This window comes from Lycium barbarum, chromosome 10 (assembly GCF_019175385.1).
Source record: "Lycium barbarum isolate Lr01 chromosome 10, ASM1917538v2, whole genome shotgun sequence".
Lineage (NCBI taxonomy): Eukaryota > Viridiplantae > Streptophyta > Magnoliopsida > Solanales > Solanaceae > Lycium > Lycium barbarum.
In genome coordinates, this window is record NC_083346.1 from 28,323,323 (window position 1) to 28,341,543 (window position 18,221).

General features: G+C 31.6%; 1 protein-coding gene and 1 long non-coding RNA gene across 2 annotated transcripts; one reads left to right on the forward strand and one right to left on the reverse strand.

Moving 5' to 3' along the window:
• Positions 1-245: 245 nt before the first annotated feature.
• Positions 246-3,118, reverse strand: LOC132615451 (probable trehalose-phosphate phosphatase H). The gene is made up of 10 exons (XM_060330059.1): positions 2,876-3,118; positions 2,477-2,733; positions 2,084-2,224; positions 1,915-1,986; positions 1,711-1,803; positions 1,459-1,617; positions 1,131-1,278; positions 913-983; positions 684-776; positions 246-574 (listed from the first exon to the last, which is right to left on the reverse strand). Exons 2-10 carry the CDS (start codon positions 2,723-2,725, stop codon positions 467-469), a joined length of 1,134 nt encoding a protein of 377 aa, XP_060186042.1. The 5' UTR covers positions 2,726-2,733; positions 2,876-3,118; the 3' UTR covers positions 246-466.
• A 1,829-nt stretch (positions 3,119-4,947) lies between these two features.
• Positions 4,948-9,023, forward strand: LOC132614448 (uncharacterized). The gene is made up of 3 exons (XR_009572300.1): positions 4,948-5,148; positions 8,075-8,267; positions 8,674-9,023. It is a non-coding gene; the product is annotated as an uncharacterized LOC132614448 (long non-coding RNA).
• Positions 9,024-18,221: the final 9,198 nt, after the last annotated feature.

Here is an 18,221-nt window from a genome sequence, read left to right on the forward strand (position 1 = left end):
TGTTCTGCTATCATCAGTAAAAGAAACAGGGAAAGATGCAACTTCTGTAGAATCTCTACTCAACGATGCAGACAACTTTTGCAGTAAACTCCATCCTTAAAGGAGCATGTGAAGAAGCCGGTTTTACGCCCTAAAATAATGTACTCAAATAAACTACCATATGTTTTCTTTATTTTATGAGTTAGCATATATAAATGTGCATATTTATAAATATATTATTACACATATGTAGAGAGAGAGATATATAGAGAGAACTTCCAATATATGCATTTAGGTAAGACTGGAAAATTCAACTTATCCTTGTACAGAGCTAGTTACAAAGATGTACAAGGCCTTAAAGCCAAAGAGAAAAGGATCAAAAAAGCTTCTCTTTTCCACCTTTTCTTTTACAACTTCTTTTGTTATATTTAAAAAAGGAAAATTACATTATATGCATCATTAAGTCCATATTCACTTTGGACAATTCTTAGTTCCGTAGAGATGCTTTTATCTCCTCAATTTGTCTTCGAATTCTAAACTGTCTTCTTAGTGTCAACTTTTTCCACTCTACCAAACGTCGTAGAAACACCATAACCTGTGAAATCAATTAGAGAAAAAAGATTAAGTAAAAGGCATACCTTAAATTACCGTTTTAAATTAGAGAAACCAAAATTTGATTATTTTGAAATTCAACTAATTCTCACCTCAGATGGTTCTTGCAAAGAATAAGATGCATGTGTGTCTTTTGGAATTTTGGAGACAAGAATGCCAAAACCTTGATCTCTTTCTCTTAGGACCTATATATTAAAAAACCAGATTTAATGTAGGATTAGTAACTATAGAGAACTGAATAAAAAAGTTAAACACCAAAGATCTGGTAAACATAAAAGGCAACAAAACTAAAACATTAAAATATAGAGGAACATAGGATACCTTGAAAGCATCTTCATCGGTTCGATCATCACCAATATATACAGGAAAGACATCAGTACAGTTAGCATATCCTGTTGAAGAGAAGTTTCATTATCAAAGTTAGCATCAACGCAATTGTTTTCTTTTTTATATTTCAATAATTTATCTGCCTGTGTCTCAAACTGATGAAATAAAAATACTACTCACTAGTAAAAAATAGAGAAATAAACAGTACATACCCAGGGATTCAAGCAAGAATTCAAGAGCTTTGCCTTTGTCCCATTTAATAGTTGGACGAATCTCAAATACTTTTCTCCCTTGTGATAATCGAAGCTTTGGATATTCTTTAAGCACTGACCTTACTACTTGTGCTAGCTCACCCCATTTCTGTTACATCAACAACAACTCAAATCAGATCTTTTCTCTTTTAAAAACAAAAAGTTGGAACAGTTAAAAAATTCACTACTATTATTTTAGGCTTTTTAACCCATGCTTGGTCTGATGGGCCATATGATATGGATAATAGTAATGATTATGTAACAGAAAATTTTGGAGAGTGGTTTATACCTTTTCATCAACAGAGCGGAAATGTACAGAGGCACAAAATTTGTTATTCTCCATTCTAACTCCTTCTATAGACTTTGTTGCATCATGAAGTGCTTTGTAAACCTCATCAATCATAGGGATAAATTCACTTGCTGCTTGGAACAGAACAGCTTGACCTCCCTGCAAATTAAGCATGAATTTTGGTAAATATTTAGAAGAAAAAAAAAACTATAAGCGAAGATCCTGTGAATGTAGATAGACAAGTGAACTCACTTTCTTGTATTTGGAACCTTTTGATGGCCCTTTTATATCCATACCATGGCTTCCAGCATAGTACAACTCTGCCAATCGTACAAAGTTGTATACCTATAATAATACAACCACCAAAAAAGTTTTTTTAAAAGACAATTACATAAAATGGAAAGAAAAAAAGAAAGCATACCATAGACAGAATAAAGAAAAGAAAAGATGTTTTACCTTATCTCTGCACCTGCCACTCACTATTGCAGTAGGGAAATATCTAGCAAGCTTTCTCACTGTTGCTCTCATCTGATATATGCAAAACAAGTGGGATGGAATAATTAATGAAAATGATGATTTTTCTTTAAAGAGAAGTACTAGTAAAGTTGATAAAGATGAAACTTACAGCATCAGACATGAAAGCTTGATCAGGGTCCTCAACAATAGGGGAAAGAGTGCCATCATAGTCTAAAAACATCACAATTTGCTTTCCCTTTGAAGCACTTATTATCTGCTCAAACATATCCAGTGCTGATGGATGTTGCACCTAAAAATGGCGCAATCAATCACGTCATTACCCAATCAGAGAGAAAATCCCAAATACATGTAACTTTTTTGCCATTATTCATAGAAATATCATACATATATATGGTGGTCATTGATTTCTTAAATAACCACTCAACAAAAAAGATGACTTTCTGAGATAATAGTAACGGTTAGTTGAGTGCCATCAACCCCATTATTCTATGTGTATTAAACTGTTGTATAACTGCATGAAATTCTATTTTTTTGGGCTTACCATCCAAGAAGTCAAGTCATCTGAAAGAGGAGGAGTGGATGACTTGTGATGAGTAGGAGAGGAAGCTCTCATTGAATCGACCCAAGAGTTGATTTTATTGCCATTGATTTCAACGAGTGTCTTTCTTGATATTGTGATGCAACTGCCCGGTGCCGGTGGCGGCTTCTGGCCAGCTACTGCTACTTTCACCGGTATTGTCAAATTAATACCGGATTTGGGATCGGATACTACAACATTTTGTTGAGTCATTGTCACCTCTACAAAACAAAAAAATAAACATGCAACTTAAGTCCATATTCAATAAAAAAGGAAGAAGAAAAACACCACTTGTTTTCTCTACAATATCGAAAATTAAGACAACCCCATTTGAGGAAACTGGGAAAAGATTCAATATTATACCTAAATTATGTTAAAGTAATCAGTTAAATACAATCTTGAAGAACAGGAGAACAGGGTAGTCTGCTCTTACTCTATTTTGTGTGAGCAAAATGGGAATGAGAGGAAAGGTTTAATTCTAGACTAGAGAAGTAAAGTAAAGAAGACTTTGTAGTACTTGAAATGCTAAGAAGAAAGAGAGGAAGATAAACTGTGATTTTGGAATTGGAGAAAGAGATGAAGAGAGCGGGTCTGTGTGTTTATAGATTTGGGACGGTTAGGTTTATTTTATAGTTGTAACTAGACACTAACGGACAAGGTAATGCCCCGCTTCTAAGACCACCCCCACCCCCACCCCGCACACACATAACCCACCATTTGTGGGTCCCACATAGATATAAAAATACATAATGTAAATTAATATTCAAAGTCACTAATAAAAATAAAATGTTTATTAACTATGCTCATTAACTAAAAATAGTTTTGATTAAAAAAACATACTATGATACACTCCCTCCGTATCAATTTAATTGTCTTGATTTGATTAATCCGAGGTTTAAGAATCAAAGAAAGATTTTTGAATCTAGTAATCTAAATTACAGATGTATGTAGTCCTTTATTTAAATCATGCGGCCTGAAACATTCTACTTGAAATGCTAAAATTAAAAAACTTACTTAATATAGAAGTAACACTCTTTTTTAATAGACCAAAAAAGAAAGTAAGACACTTATACATTTTCACCGTTACAATTAACGTGGCGATTATTACTTTTAAAATTATGATCCAAATTATTATTTTTAAACTAAATACTCCTACTAATTAAGCAGAAGAAATATTTGATTTAGTATTAATATTGCTTGAAATAAATATTCTTATTTTGATTTATTTTTGTGGGTTGGACTTGGATAGGAGGCAACTTGGGGAGTGGAGACTGAAGAGAGAACCCCACAGGTTTTTGTTTTCTTTCTTTTATTGTTTTTTTCATGTTTTGTAACCCCACAGGTTCAATATCTTGGAGAGGGTGTTTTTAGTTCTTGTCTTGCCACGTGGTCCCACCAAACCTTACTGGCAAACTGCAAATCCCCTTCCCTTCTCCGCCGTTTTAGCCGCCACCTTAACAGCCCCGCCTTGCCACCTAGGATCATTCCATGTCAGCACTAAATCTGTCTGATGTGGCATACACCACCACGTGGAATAAAAATTCTATTAAGTACTGTATTATTTTGTTCAAAAGAATAAATATTTTGTAGTATATGTTAAATAAGTATTGATATAGTGCTTCTATAAATACATACGAGTACTTTATCATCTATCTTTCTCCAAAACATTTAAAACAAATATAGAAGGCATTACAAAATGTAATACTCCCTCCTTCTATATTTTTATTTGTCCGATTTGAAAAATCAAGAGATGATTTATCATTCCAATCATGTTTTACCCTTACTATTAATTGGTGGGTTGGAAACATCAATTAATTGTTAGTAAGTGCACAACTTTAAAGTATGTTTGATAGATTTCTGTCATTAGATTACTTAGTAAAAATTAGGGGTGATATAATAAGCTTTTCATTCTATTTATGGCTCCTTAAGTGATGTGTCAAGTTAGTACAAGACAAATAAAAATGGACGGAAGGAGTAGCTTAGTAGCTGTTTTTTGCATCATGGTACCACATATACCTATGTAGTTATTCTCAATAGAGGGTCTTGAAGCTACAACTTATAAGCACTTAGTAGCAGTGTTGCTCCGACTCTTCAAAAATATCGACTGGTGTGTGTCGGATTCTTCAAACGTAGTGTAATTTTGAAACATTTGACAGGTTGCGGCAATATTTTTAAAGAGTTCGAACAACATAATTTAATAGTACTACTAACATTACTAAAAAAACAGGATTTCCCGACCTCAAAAAAACGACCTCATGAGGTCGGTAAAGTCGTAATATTTATTTTTCAATTTTTTTAAAAATAAACCGACCTCATGAGGTCGGTCGGCAATTTTGTATCAAAATTTGAAAAAATAATGTACTGACCTCAGTAAGTCGGTAATTTAATAAAAAAATCTGATCAATTCATTTATTAAATTTACCGACCTCATGAAGTCGGTAAATTTAATAAAAATCTAAACCCTCCTTCTTCTTTTACCTCATTTTTACTTTTGTCACTCTTAAAAATCTAAACCCCCGTCTCTCTCTCTTTCCCTTTCTCCACCGCCCTACCCTCGCCCACATCGCCGCTAGCCAGATCCGTCGCCACCCAGCCAGGTCCGGCATCCAGTATGCCGTCGCCAATATCTATTCCAGGTATTTTTTTTAATTGTTTGGGATCTAGTTTAGGGTTCTTCAAGACATTTACTTTTTTGCTTCTTTTGTGGGTTTCTCACTGATTTGGTTTTATGGGTTAGTGTATTTGGTTGTTTATAGTTTCTCTTAGGTTAATTCTGCGTTGGTTTTTTGCTCCCTTTTGTGGGTTTCGTTGATTATAGTTTCTAGGTTATAGTTAAACAAAATTAATATTAATGAAAAGGGATTACTGTTATAATTTTTGATGTAATTTTATCACAATTTTGGTTTCCCATGGCTGTAATGACAAGTTTAGTGTTCGTTTTTAAGTTGTTGGTGAAGTTGTTGGTTTCCCATGGCTGTAATGACAGATTTTGGCTGTTATCAAAATTTGATTGTTTTGAAGTTGTTGGTGGTTGCTTTCTTTTTCCTGTTAAATTACTAATAGGATCTGTGAATCAAATTGTTACCTCTTACATGACTTGGGTTTTGTTCAAATTGATAAAAATATGTTATGAAGATAGATACTTGATCTTTTTTACTCTGTTTGTTGTAATACCAACTCATAGTTAGATGTTAAAACGTCATTGTCATGAAATCATATGACCAGATTAATAAACTTAACAAACAGATCATATGAAATCATCAAATACTTTAGAATAGGCCATGAAACTTTAACAACTAAGCTACTTTTATAGGCCATGAAACTTTCACTGTCATGAAATCGTATGACCATATTAATAAACTTAGTCTCATACTTGGTCTCAATATGTGGATTCTTGAGTAATATATTTTTATTTAGTGCAGTTGTGCGGTAAAGAAAAATAAGAAATATATATATCCTTTAAGATGTGTTTATCATATTTAATGTTGGTCATGTGTTGTGGTTGTTTCATAACCGTTGTGTTTTCTATGTTCATAAATTAATAAATTAATCTCTTAGATAGAGAGCGTTAAAACTATAATCTATTTAGATTTTTCAGAGTACACTTTAACATTGCTCTGAATATAGCAAGGGTTTGTGATCTTTTTAAGGTTGTTTAGGTAAGTATACACATTTAGTAGCAACTGCATTTGTTTTGGTTTGCAATTATTAACTATGTGTTCTTATATGTTAGTGCATTATTAGTATCCTGTGGGAATTAGCTATGTGAAAATGGGGTTCTGTGTTTTGGGGGTTTGGATTTGTAGAGTGAATCTTGGATTGAGTAAAAGATTGGATCTTTGTGGGTTTAGAGATCTAGTAGAGTAAGTATCGGTCTACTGATTTTGTCATCTTCTGGTACTGTATTTGGATTTGATTTTTGAGTTCTTTGTAATGAACTTGAATAGAGAGGAATGGATACATAAGATTCATATCTAGACCCCCAATGAATTTGGATTTGAGCCATAGTTGATGGATAATTTTGATTTTTAGGGTGCTTTTACCTTGTTTCTAAGTTCAGTAGAAATGGTATTGAGTTGCTTACTGAGAGAGTCAGTAAGGTATTGTGTATGTTTAGGTTGTTTGAAGACCAAAATAATTGAAATAGTAGTGGTTGTCAGTTGTCACTTGTCATAGATGAGAGTTTGTAGTTTCCTGAAACTTGAATTTTCAAAGTTGAGTTTTTTGTAATTGTAGCATTGCTTTGGAAATCCTTTATTTACAATTTATTTTCTGCTGGATTTGGTGTTTTCTTGAGAATGAAACTATTTCTTTAGAGCTTATTATTGGGGTGCTGCCTTGTAGAATTTTGGTTGGAAATTTGGAAACTTTATAGAGCATGATGGATGTTGTTAACAACATAGCTGTTTCTGAAATAGTCATCTTGGGGTAAATGGGTAGACCTAAAAATATCACTCTAGTGCAGATTTAGCTAATTGTATAATAATTGTATAGTATTTCAGGATCTCTCATTTTTCGTCGAACCATTGACCAAAATTTTTCCATGTGACATTTAAGTATGCCTAATGGAAAATCGCTGCAAATGATTCTATAAGGATTTGTAAGGGTCTATCTAGGTGCATGGAGTTTGAGGTCAAGTCCAGATGCTTGAAAGCTTCAACTTTATACTGATCCAAGCTTTCAATGACTTAATTGTAAAAATGGAAGTATGAACACGACATTTAGTGTTGGAACCAGCTATCCACCTAGTAAAAGGGTTCCCAAATGACATTTATCATATTTAAATTTTGTAGTTATGATTTCTGCTAAAAGTTACTCTGCATAAAATTTATCCGATAATGGTAAACCTTTAGTTTAATTAACAAACTCTGTATTCAAAGATTCTAGTTCTGAAACTGTGCATTTCAGATCCGTGAATCGAAAACACAAATCATTATATGTGTAAAAGAGTTCAGCATGGAGTTGATTATGTCAGTCCCACATTTGTTAAGCAGCCAAGCATCTTTCATTATCTGTGAAGACTATCTAGTGAAAAAATAATGACTGCCAATTGCCTTGAAATGCATTTTTATATCATATTAGTTAATATAATGATGAATTTTTAACCCAAACTTGATACTGTTGTGTGTCACTCTCCTAGTCTAGAGATCCAATGCACAGAAAAATATTGTACATGAAAGCCTCGTCAACTTTAGCATTGAATGTTTCTGCTTTTGACAGGTAAAATAGTACTAATGCAACAACAGAAAAAGCACACCGAGAAGGGCAAACGCATTATACACGTGTTTTGATAAGAAAAGATATAAGTTAATTGAATTAAACAAAATCAACCCATTGATAGTAATAGTAGTTGTAAGTCCTCGAAAGCAAATTATCCCCCCATAGTAAATTTGTGCCTGATTTGACTGTTGTTCACCTGTTAGAATAATTTATGCCACGCTCCTGGGGCCTTTACTCTATATTTGTTTTCTCCTTGCCTTTTTTCCCCTAGTAATTCCTGCCAGTGCTTATTAGCTTATGTTTTCTCACTTCAACACTTGCAATTTCTGCTATTTGGAGTAGGATCCATTAAAAGAAACTCCAGATAATGACAGCCAATCACCGGAAGTAACCTCAAAAGCTGCAACTATTGGGCATGAAGCCAAGGAAAGTCCAAAGTAGCTGATAGAGAAGTTATTAGTTGCTCTAGTTAATGTTAGTGCAAAAGAAGACTTAGTTAAGCAGCATGCTAAAGTGGCAGAAGAAGCCGTTGCAGGTATCTTCCACCGTTCCCTTTCTTCCATAAGTTCTGAATGCAATCTTAGAAATAGTTTCTAGAATATTTCCAATCTTTTTGTGGTACCTGAATCACACGTAGAATAACGTTTGGAACTTGTTCTGATCAATTATGCATTTTTTTCTGGGATAATTACATTTTTGGACCGCTCTAAAACATAATAGCTGGTAAATGCATAGGTTTTGTATATTAAGTATAAAGATACATATTATCTACATACAATATACATAAATATGCATATAATATACATAATTAGTGTATAGGTTTTGTATATTTTGGCCGGTCCTGTAATTAATTTTGGCTGACGAGCCAAAAATCAAAAAGGCCTTTTTTTTTTCTTTTCTTTTAATCTTGATTAGTTCCATCGTTTTGTAATATTTGGTAGGTTGGGAAAAGTCAGAAAATGAGGTTGCAGTTCTAAAGCAGCAACTTGAGGCAGCTAAGCAGCAGAACTTGACTTTGGATGTTCGCATCAACCATCTTGATGTTTACGAGGGGTGAAGTAGTCTAATGTTGTAGACTAACTTAATGTAGACTAGTTTAATGTTTTGTGGATGTTTACAAATGTTGAAGTAGTTTAATGTTGTTTTGATGTTTGCAAAGGTTGAAGTAGCTTAAGTCTCTTGTGAATGTTTGATTGATGTTTTTATTCAACTTTGAAGTAGTTTCAAATTGAATTTGATGTATTGGTGGTTGTAGTATATGTGTTGTAATAGTAGTTTAATGTTTTATGTATTTATAGTAGTTTGGTGTATTGTTGGCAGCTATTTGAGCTGGTTTTAGTTGAAAGTAAAATTATTTTCATCTTGACAGGGGAGCAGCTGGAAAAACAGCTAGGTGCTGCCATTTTTCTTGCAGGGTACTGACCTCATGAGATCGGTTTTGGGGCTAGACACATAAAATACCGACCTCATGCGGTCGGGTTTTTGCAAAATATTTCCAGAAATTGCAAATTACCGACCTCATGAGGTTGGTTTTCTGCAAAATTTTCCAGGGAATTTCAAATTACCGACCTCATGAGGTCGGTTTTCTGTAAAAAAATTCAGGGAATTGCAAATTACCGACCTCATGAGGTCGGTATTTCATATAATTAATATCCGACTAAAAAAATATTACCGACCTCATGAGGTCGGTTTTTTGCGACCTCATGAGGTCGGTAATATTTCCGACCCACTCTTTTCCGACCTAATTTTGAGGTCGGTTTTTGCCCAAAATCGACCTCATGGGGTCGGAAATGGCCCTTTTTTCAGGTCGGAAAATACAGTTTTTTAGTAGTGTAAGATGTTATGTGATGGAAAAAACTATTACTATTAAATTTTGTATATCTTCAATTATAATTTAAAGTGCTAAAAAAGAACAAGGGGGGAAATTATGCAAATCCAATTGAGCTAGTACTTTAGTTGCAAAATCTAGGTTCTCTGATTGCATAAATTACTTCTTACGTAAATTTTAGATCAACATGAGCATTTTTAAGATGGAAAAGATTTGGAGATCTTATAAGAGAGGAAACTTGTCAATTTTATTTATAAGAGAGGAAACTAGTCAATTTTATTCGTCGGAATAAACGGTAGGGCCTTTTTTCCATTATTTCCATAAAAACATAAACTTAGGTCCTCTTTAATTTCAAGTTCAACTATGAGGAAGTCGGCAGAGGATGTCCGTTTATTTTCCACAAAAGGAGGAAAAACACATTACTAGGAGAAAATTCACATTTATAGCCATTTAAAGTAATGAAGTACCTTCCCTTAAAAAGTAAATGGTCCCTAATTACTTTTTATAATGTTTTCATAAGAGCCCCTTTTAGTGACCAGGTAAAACTAATGGCTCCAAAACCTCTCTTCTGGGGCGAAACCAGCTAATAATTAATTGTTTACCTGTATATGATTCTTTTATTTTTGCTAGAATTTTTGAAAAATAATGACTTTGGGAATTCTCAGCTCTGCTTTCTCAAAATTTCAATTTGCAAGTTTTTTTTTAACTCCATTCATTTTTTGTGTATTTTGTTAGTGGTGGCACATGAAAAGAGTATGTTACTTAGAGAAAGGCTTTGAAGTGATCCATTATAATGATACAATGGTTGGTGATTTGAGTTACGTAGTTTAGCTAATTAAAGTTCACAGACCATATAGTGTAATTAGAATAAGAATAAACTATAAAGAACGTCCCTATACACAATTTTAACTATTAGTCAAAAAAGTTTTCTGCATTAATCACCATTGCAAATATGTCTATTGGTGATATAGCATAAATGCCAAAAAGGAGATTATATTTATTTGCAAGTTGCTAAAAGCAAAATAAAAAAGGAGGCAACACGCCAACACCACATTCTTTATAAGAGACGTTGCCTCACTTCTTGAGTTATTAAATCTCCATTAAGCTCCTTTGCTAGTTCAATAGATATTTTCCTTTCCAAATTCTACCAGTCAAGTTAAACTCTATTCTTGAAGAAAGTATATTTTGACTCGCCTATTTGATGGTTGGAGCATTTAGGCACAAAATATCTTCAAAGAAAATTAATAACATCGTTTGAATGGATTTCACCTGTAACACATAGTGTCAGTTTGTGATTAGTAGTTGAAGCTAGTTATATATTTGACAATGAGGTGATTAGTGACAAGCATAAGAAACTAGTTTCGGATGTTGACAACATTAAATAGTACTTTGTTGCGACAAGAATCGAAATTGCTATGCACTAAAGAACAATAGTTATATTTCTTAATACAACCAACCGTCCTATAATACATATTTTTATAATAATTTAAACATCCAAATATAAATATCCGAAGCAAAGTAACATTAGCTTTTTTCAAATTATCAATGTACGATATATATAAACTATAGTTTATTTCGACATGCTTCCTTGATCACTTTTGTTCAAAATGTTTTTAAAGTGGCCTCATATTTCCTTAATATTTTTAATAACTAAAGTATAAAAGAAAAGAAAAAAACAAAAACAAAAAACACATACCAAAATCATGAGAATATATAAGCCAAAGTATTAAGATTAAATTATTAGAGAGCATATAATTTTTAATTACTTAACCATAGTTTCTCAACAAATGCGAATCGATGTTTATATACTAGGGAAAGGAAAAATCCGGCATTATGGGATGAATTTTTTTACCCTCGATTATTCAACTGCTAAAATATATTCGTACCTAGGTTTACAGGAGATAAAATTAATAGGACAGCATTACTAAATTGTTTAGCAATAAACTCATACGTACACTGCCCATGTTATTCGTTAGATAACATATTCTTCTATTCACTTCAATGTATATTCCTCCATAACTATTTTTACAATATTTAGATCATAACTTCACAATCTTCGATTTATTTTAAGGCAAAGTACATCTTGATTCGTTGCATTGAATTCACTTAATGTTTCTTTTATGAAGACACATGCAAGATACCCAACCATTACACAGATGTCATTGCCTCCATGATTTCATTACCGGCCTAAAGATGACTGCACCTTGGGTATTGAAGAGCAACCACCTGGCCTACCTTGTTAGGGCACAGTCTATATATTAAATAATAATATAAGAAAAATAATTTAACTTATTATTCCGACAGTATAAATTTTTTATTCTGGTAGAATAATTTAACTTATAATATATTCATTGTCACTTTCATATGGTTCCTCTCAGTTTATGTGGTTCAAATTTTAAGAATCAAACTTCTAAATTTTTCTCGTGGATCCGGAGAAAAAAATTTTAACATTTTGGAAAATTTATATATTTGAAAATTATGTATAAGATACTATAAATCTCAATAACACAAAGTATTTGAAAGATATATGAAAATTGTTGTCAAAGAAAAATTTATTTGACTCTCAAAATCCGAATGGTGCCGCATAAATTGGGATAGATGAAGTTGTGTCTATCAAAATAAAAATTTACTTAGAATTATTTTATAAAAAAAAAATCTGATTATGATGATTTTTCATATTGCCAGTGCGTAGAATTTAAACGAATAAAAAAAAAATTAGAACTTTGGAGCAACAATAAGGTTGTTTCCGTGTAACCTATAGGTTACGGGTTCGAGCCGTGGAACCAGCCATTAATGCTTGCATTAAGGCAGGTTGTCTGCATCATACTACTTGAAGTGCAGCCTTTTGCCGAACCTCACTAATATGGAATGCTTTGTGCGCTGGATTGCCCTTTGAGAAAATTAGAAAATTAGAAAATTTATGTTAAGAAAAGAAAACAGAAATTAAAAGGATAGAGTAAATCCAAGAACCATAATTAGGACAATGTTGGTCAAAAGAACAAGATGAAAGTGAGAGTCAGAGGATATGGTATTTACAAGGACAGTAGGCTTCGTCTTTATGTTTATGGTTCTCTTCGTCTCTGCACATGCAGTTGTGAGTTATTGTAACTAGACTTACTAGATTATGGCATGGACTTAAAATTCAATTGTTTTTTTTTTTTGTTTTTTATCGGTATCAGATATTCGTATTGGGGCTTGATTAAACCTGAATTTGTGTCGGAAAGTCCCACATTGGAAGATAAAGCACTCTCTACAAAGGAGACTCCGTACCCAGGGGTACTCGACTCCGAGACCTCTAGTTAAATATAAAGAAGTACTTATCACTTAACAACAAACTTATTGGTAAAATTCAACTGGTTCTTAACCAAGGCTAGCTCAGTACACAAGCCACTAAGGCAGCCTCTAAATTTTGGGGCTAATTTTTCAATAGTTACTAAACGTAATATTAGGTGTATATATCTTTTTTCCTTATTTTTTAATACTAAGCTAGAAAATGGTTCATAGTAGTCTTCTATGCTCAACAAACTATTCCAAAAAATAACTGTACCAAATTTACATAATGTTCAATAATTTTTAGTTTAACTATAAATCTGCTGAAATAGGATCATTCTTCATACTTTAAGCTTGCACTAATTTCCTTTTACATTATATGTATACCTCACACACATCTTTAACAAGAAAATATATGTGAATTTAAAATATTGTTACTAATTTTCATGAGACTCACGTGTGACGCACGTAAAAATTAGTTTATTGAATATAATTGAGACCTCTTATTAAGCTGATTTTAGACCATTAATTTTATTGAGTCGCTCCTATCCTTAACTCCCTATTGTCTTTCTTCTTTTTATATTTATAATAATTACTTTGTCTTGTTCACCCATTTGTCGCCTATATTTACTACTAATACTATATTCTATAAGTCATATATTTATGTAAATTCATAATTACTACATGCAAGTAAAGAGTATATCGTTAACCGTCAACATTCTGACATGCATTAGCGTTGCCTAATTCACTATCTGTGGTATGTGGTATTGACTTTATAATTAGTTAAGGAAATGATGAATAATTAGCCTCCACAAGCAGGAAAAAGCGAATAGTACATAATTAGAGTGTCAATGTGGCCTGTCAATTATCTTATATTACAAAAAAAGATTAATTTTAAATTCTTATCAAGAATATAAAAAAATATGATGAAATAATGAAATAAATTTCACATAAATTTCATTAATAGAAACAAGTAGCTGGTAAATTAATATTAGAACGAGCAGAATCCAAATCCATTTTAAACGAGATAAATATAAAAAGAGTAAAGATCATTAGACCACTTAATAAATAAAATTGTCGAAGCTTTCATTAATAGCTTGGCCAACACTTTGTGGCAATACAAGGCGGACAAATATGTACATCATCTGCTAACACACGAACAATTAATATAACCTTTATGAACCCAATTCAATTCAATTCAATAGTCCTTCATTCACTTTTTTTTTTTTTCAATTGAGAAACAAGGATAGATACAAAAGCAAATTTTAAAGCGGACAATCTATATTTATAGGAAGAAAAAAAGTTACGGGTACTCCATAAATGAATTAATTAAGCAAGAAATAAAGGTAAGAAAATATGTTACCCCCTCCGTCCATTTTTACTTGTTCAGAATACTAAAAATAGATGTTCACTTTTACTTATTCATTTTAGAAAACCAACATATGATTTATCATTTTATACCTATTTTACCCCTATTATCTTGTTGGGTTGTAAACTTTAAGGAATTGTCAGTGATTGCACAATTTTTAAAATATGTTTGATTGATTTCAATTATTTAGATGATTTATAGTAAATAGAGACAATATAGTAAATTTATTTTATTTATTTATCGCTCCGTAAGAGGTATGCCAAATCAAAGATGGACAAATAAAAATGGACAGAGGTAGTAATTAATTAACCAAGATTAAGAGGTAAAACTTTTTAAAAAGATGGATATGCACTTATTATTCTGATAAAGTAACTATATAGTCATTACATTGACATTATATGACATTCGATCTAAATAAGTTTTCACCTTTCCAATGAAATCTTAAGTAAATAATTATATTCCATCCTGTAGGCCTTGAGAATCTTGAGTATATGTCATTAAAAAATGATTGTGTCGAAAGAACAGAAATTATAAAGAAGAGATATAAAAATATATTGTTTTGATGTCATTACGGAGATATGTACAGTGTATGTGAACACATAAACCAATTAGATTCGGAAAAGAATCCACAGATATTATTTAGTAAATTAGGGACTAATTATGGCGTGAATAATAAAGATTCTTGAAGCTCCAAGGGAGCAAGAAAAAGAATATTTTGACTTAGAATACTTAAATAAGAACCTTTGAAAGGAGAATTGAATCACTTAAACTATTCTTTACCTTAATAATTTTCCACACACACACCAGAAAGTATGAGATTCTTTTAGGCATTATGTCTGGAATTTTTCACATGCTGCATTTACATAACTGAGGTTTTTGCAACTCTCTTCCTAATTAATTTTTAAAAATAAATTGAAAATGCTATTTAAATTGTGTTTTTGGGCCTACTTAAATAATTCCTACACACTACACATAGAGTGAAGCCACTCTACATGCTACTTGGCGCTGCAGGCGGTTTTAGATAGAAAATATTATAATTCAGGTAGGTAACAACACCATCTCATATTTTTAAATATTAAACTAACAATACATATATGATTTAAGGAGAGTTTTAGGTATTAACCCATTTTAAATTGTTAAATACACCTTTTCAACACTTTATGAACACCCTCTTTAATTAAGATCTTTCTACTTCTTCTAACCTTATTTTAATTTTCAAAACTAGCTAGATGCAACATTCATGCAAAACAACTAGTTTATTTTTTTGTTTTATTGGAGACAGAAAGGTGCAAAAAGAAATCTTAAACAAATTAGAAGGAAACAATAACCAGTAAACAAAAAGAAATCCGCTTCTTGCGCCTAAATCATCGCTTTTACACTTAAATATAAGATTATTATAGCAAAGGTACTTTTAACCTGCTTTATTAATTATCCTTCCATTATATGCGTTCTTCATGTTAAACAAATGTGTTTCTATTCGGTTGCGCGTTACACTCTACCAATCTATCTTCTCCAGACCCCACTTTATGTTATTATACTGAGAACGTAGTTATTGTTGCGCTGATTCTTTTCGTGCAATTGATTTCATTGTTGAAATTTAACAAGTTGTATGGAAAAGGGGAAAGAATATATGGGAAAATAAATATAGCACTAATTTGAATGGACAAAGACGAAAGAAAATTGAAGCTTATGTATGCAAGCATAAAATCTCAAATCGATAATAGGCAAGTGTCTGGTAGTCAACACTCTCCAAAAATATATAAGGGAATCAATAAGGAACGCCTCATGCAGTGCTCATGGCTGAAAAAAAGTAGGAGTTTTGCAGTAAGTAGGCATTTGGACATGCGATTTCATCTCATGAGATAAAATCAGCGTTTGGACATGCAATTTCATCTCTGATTTCATCTCATGAGATAAAATCCCAAATCATCCAAAAAGGCATGATTTGGGATTTGAAATCATGATTTCAAAAAATATAAATGTAAAATTTAACTCATACGTTAATATTTTGTAAAAAAAGACCAATAAGTTGATAGATATATTTACTAATCATGTTTACCAACCATTTATATTAAATATTAATCTACAAGTTGGTAAAATATATTTACCAATCATGTTTACCATGTGGGAGAATTATATTAAAGAGTAGTTACATTACTATTCATGTTAAATTTTCATTTTTATTGAACGAAAGTTTGATCAATTGATGTTGTATTTTTTAGAAAAGCCTTTTAGTAGCGTATTAATTTTATTATGAACTATGATTTACTCATTTGGTAAGATTGTATAAGAATTAAGAAAATTTTGATGGTTTTCACAACTTGTGGGGTTTTTATGTTTATAAAAAAAGCTGCAACCTAAGAAATCTAAATTACATGTCCAAACATGATTTCATCTTATGATTTCATCTCATGCGATGAAATCATGTTCCAAACGGCTCCTAAGAAAAATTGAAAGAAAAGAATCTACATGCTGAAAGTAATAGATTTCGTATAATGCATGGTCTAGTTCTTTCTTTACCAAAAAGAATAATAAAAAAGATGATATTAGATCTTATAGTTGACATCTTTTTTATCAAAAAACGTGTAGTTCATGCCATAAATCTGCTCTAGCAGTGTGATTATTAACGATTAAGACGCTAACATTTTCCCTTTAAATTCATGCTTAGGGGTTTTACTACCCAATGATGTAATTATAGTTCTTTTTATATTGTTTCTATTCAAGTACACAATGATGTAATTATAGTTCTTTTTGTTGTCTTTATTCAAGTGTAAAAGAACAGTATTTATGCAATTCACTGAATGCAGAATGTCCTATTAACATCTTCTTAATTATTAATTTTTCGATCAAACCATGATTCATGTTAGTGAAAAAAAAATTATGTTAAAGTACACCGTAAGTAGTACACTATTGATAATTAGATTTTTCTCGTCAGTAAATAGATTCACTTGTACCTTATATCATTACTTTAGTAAAGCAAAGTGCAATAATTTGGACTTCTTCGATTTTTTTTGTTGTAATGTTGGAGTAAACCAAGAAACTCACGTATCTCGATAAATAAATACTCCTTCGGTCATAATTTACGCGAGAAATTAAGATTACGGGTTAAAATACTTATATCTCGTGTGGCTAATATTTCATATCTGCTTATTTGAAAAGTAATTTTTATTAGAAATGTTTTTTGAAAAAGTATTTTTCGAAGAGTAATAATTTATGTTTGACTAATTAATTTAGAAGACACTTTTTTCAATATTAGAGCAATAATTTGTACTTGACCAAGGATTCCAAAGCGCTTCTGCCAAAAAAAAAAAAAAATCTACTTTTTCACCATCTGAAAAACAATTTATGTTACTACTCAAAAGCATTTTTTTTCTTCTAAAAAGCCAGAGCAAACACTTCAACTTTCTAAAAGAAGCACTTTTTTTTTTTTTAATACAAAAGCACATTTTTCACTTCTCATAAGCAAGACCAAACAGATTATTAATCTTCAATGAAAACTCATGAATACATTTTAAAAGTTTTTATTATAAAAATTAAATAAATTGTGCTACCCGTAAGTAAATATAATTGGAAATTTTACCTATATACACAAAATTATAAACCTAATTGCCACTATTATTAGGGAGGTTCTCATTTAATTACCTAACACAATTATATTCACCACTTGTATACAAAGTAAGAGATCAGGCTCCAATCTTCCCATTTTATGCTCCAATCTATCCCATTTGTCAGCAACTCAATTGATAAAAATCTGATTTAATTCTTCTCTAGATTTGCCTAATGCTTTGGTTCTTTGGCAGAGTCGTGTTTTATAAAGCCTTATCAAATGTTTTGATAAAAGGAAAGCTCAACGTCTTTTTGACTTAATTGACTTATATGTGAGGATGTTTTGTTTAATTGTGGATTGTGGTACAATTTATCTCATAATAGTGCTTGATTATGAAAAAAATGGAGCCCGGTTAAGCAACGATTACAAAGTCGTAAAGTCCATCAAAAGCTTCCACTGCGATAAAATATGCTTT

Bases quoted from the DNA above. Each gene is read 5' to 3' on its own strand.
- LOC132615451 (XM_060330059.1), bottom strand. From the start codon at position 2,725: ATGACTCAACAAAATGTTGTAGTATCCGATCCCAAATCCGGTATTAAT. The intron at 1,279-1,458 runs GTATAAACCACT...TTGATGTAACAG, and splicing joins TCCGCTCTGTTGATGAAAAG to AAATGGGGTGAGCTAGCACA. The intron at 777-912 runs GTATCCTATGTT...TTTAATATATAG, and splicing joins CCGATGAAGATGCTTTCAAG to GTCCTAAGAGAAAGAGATCA.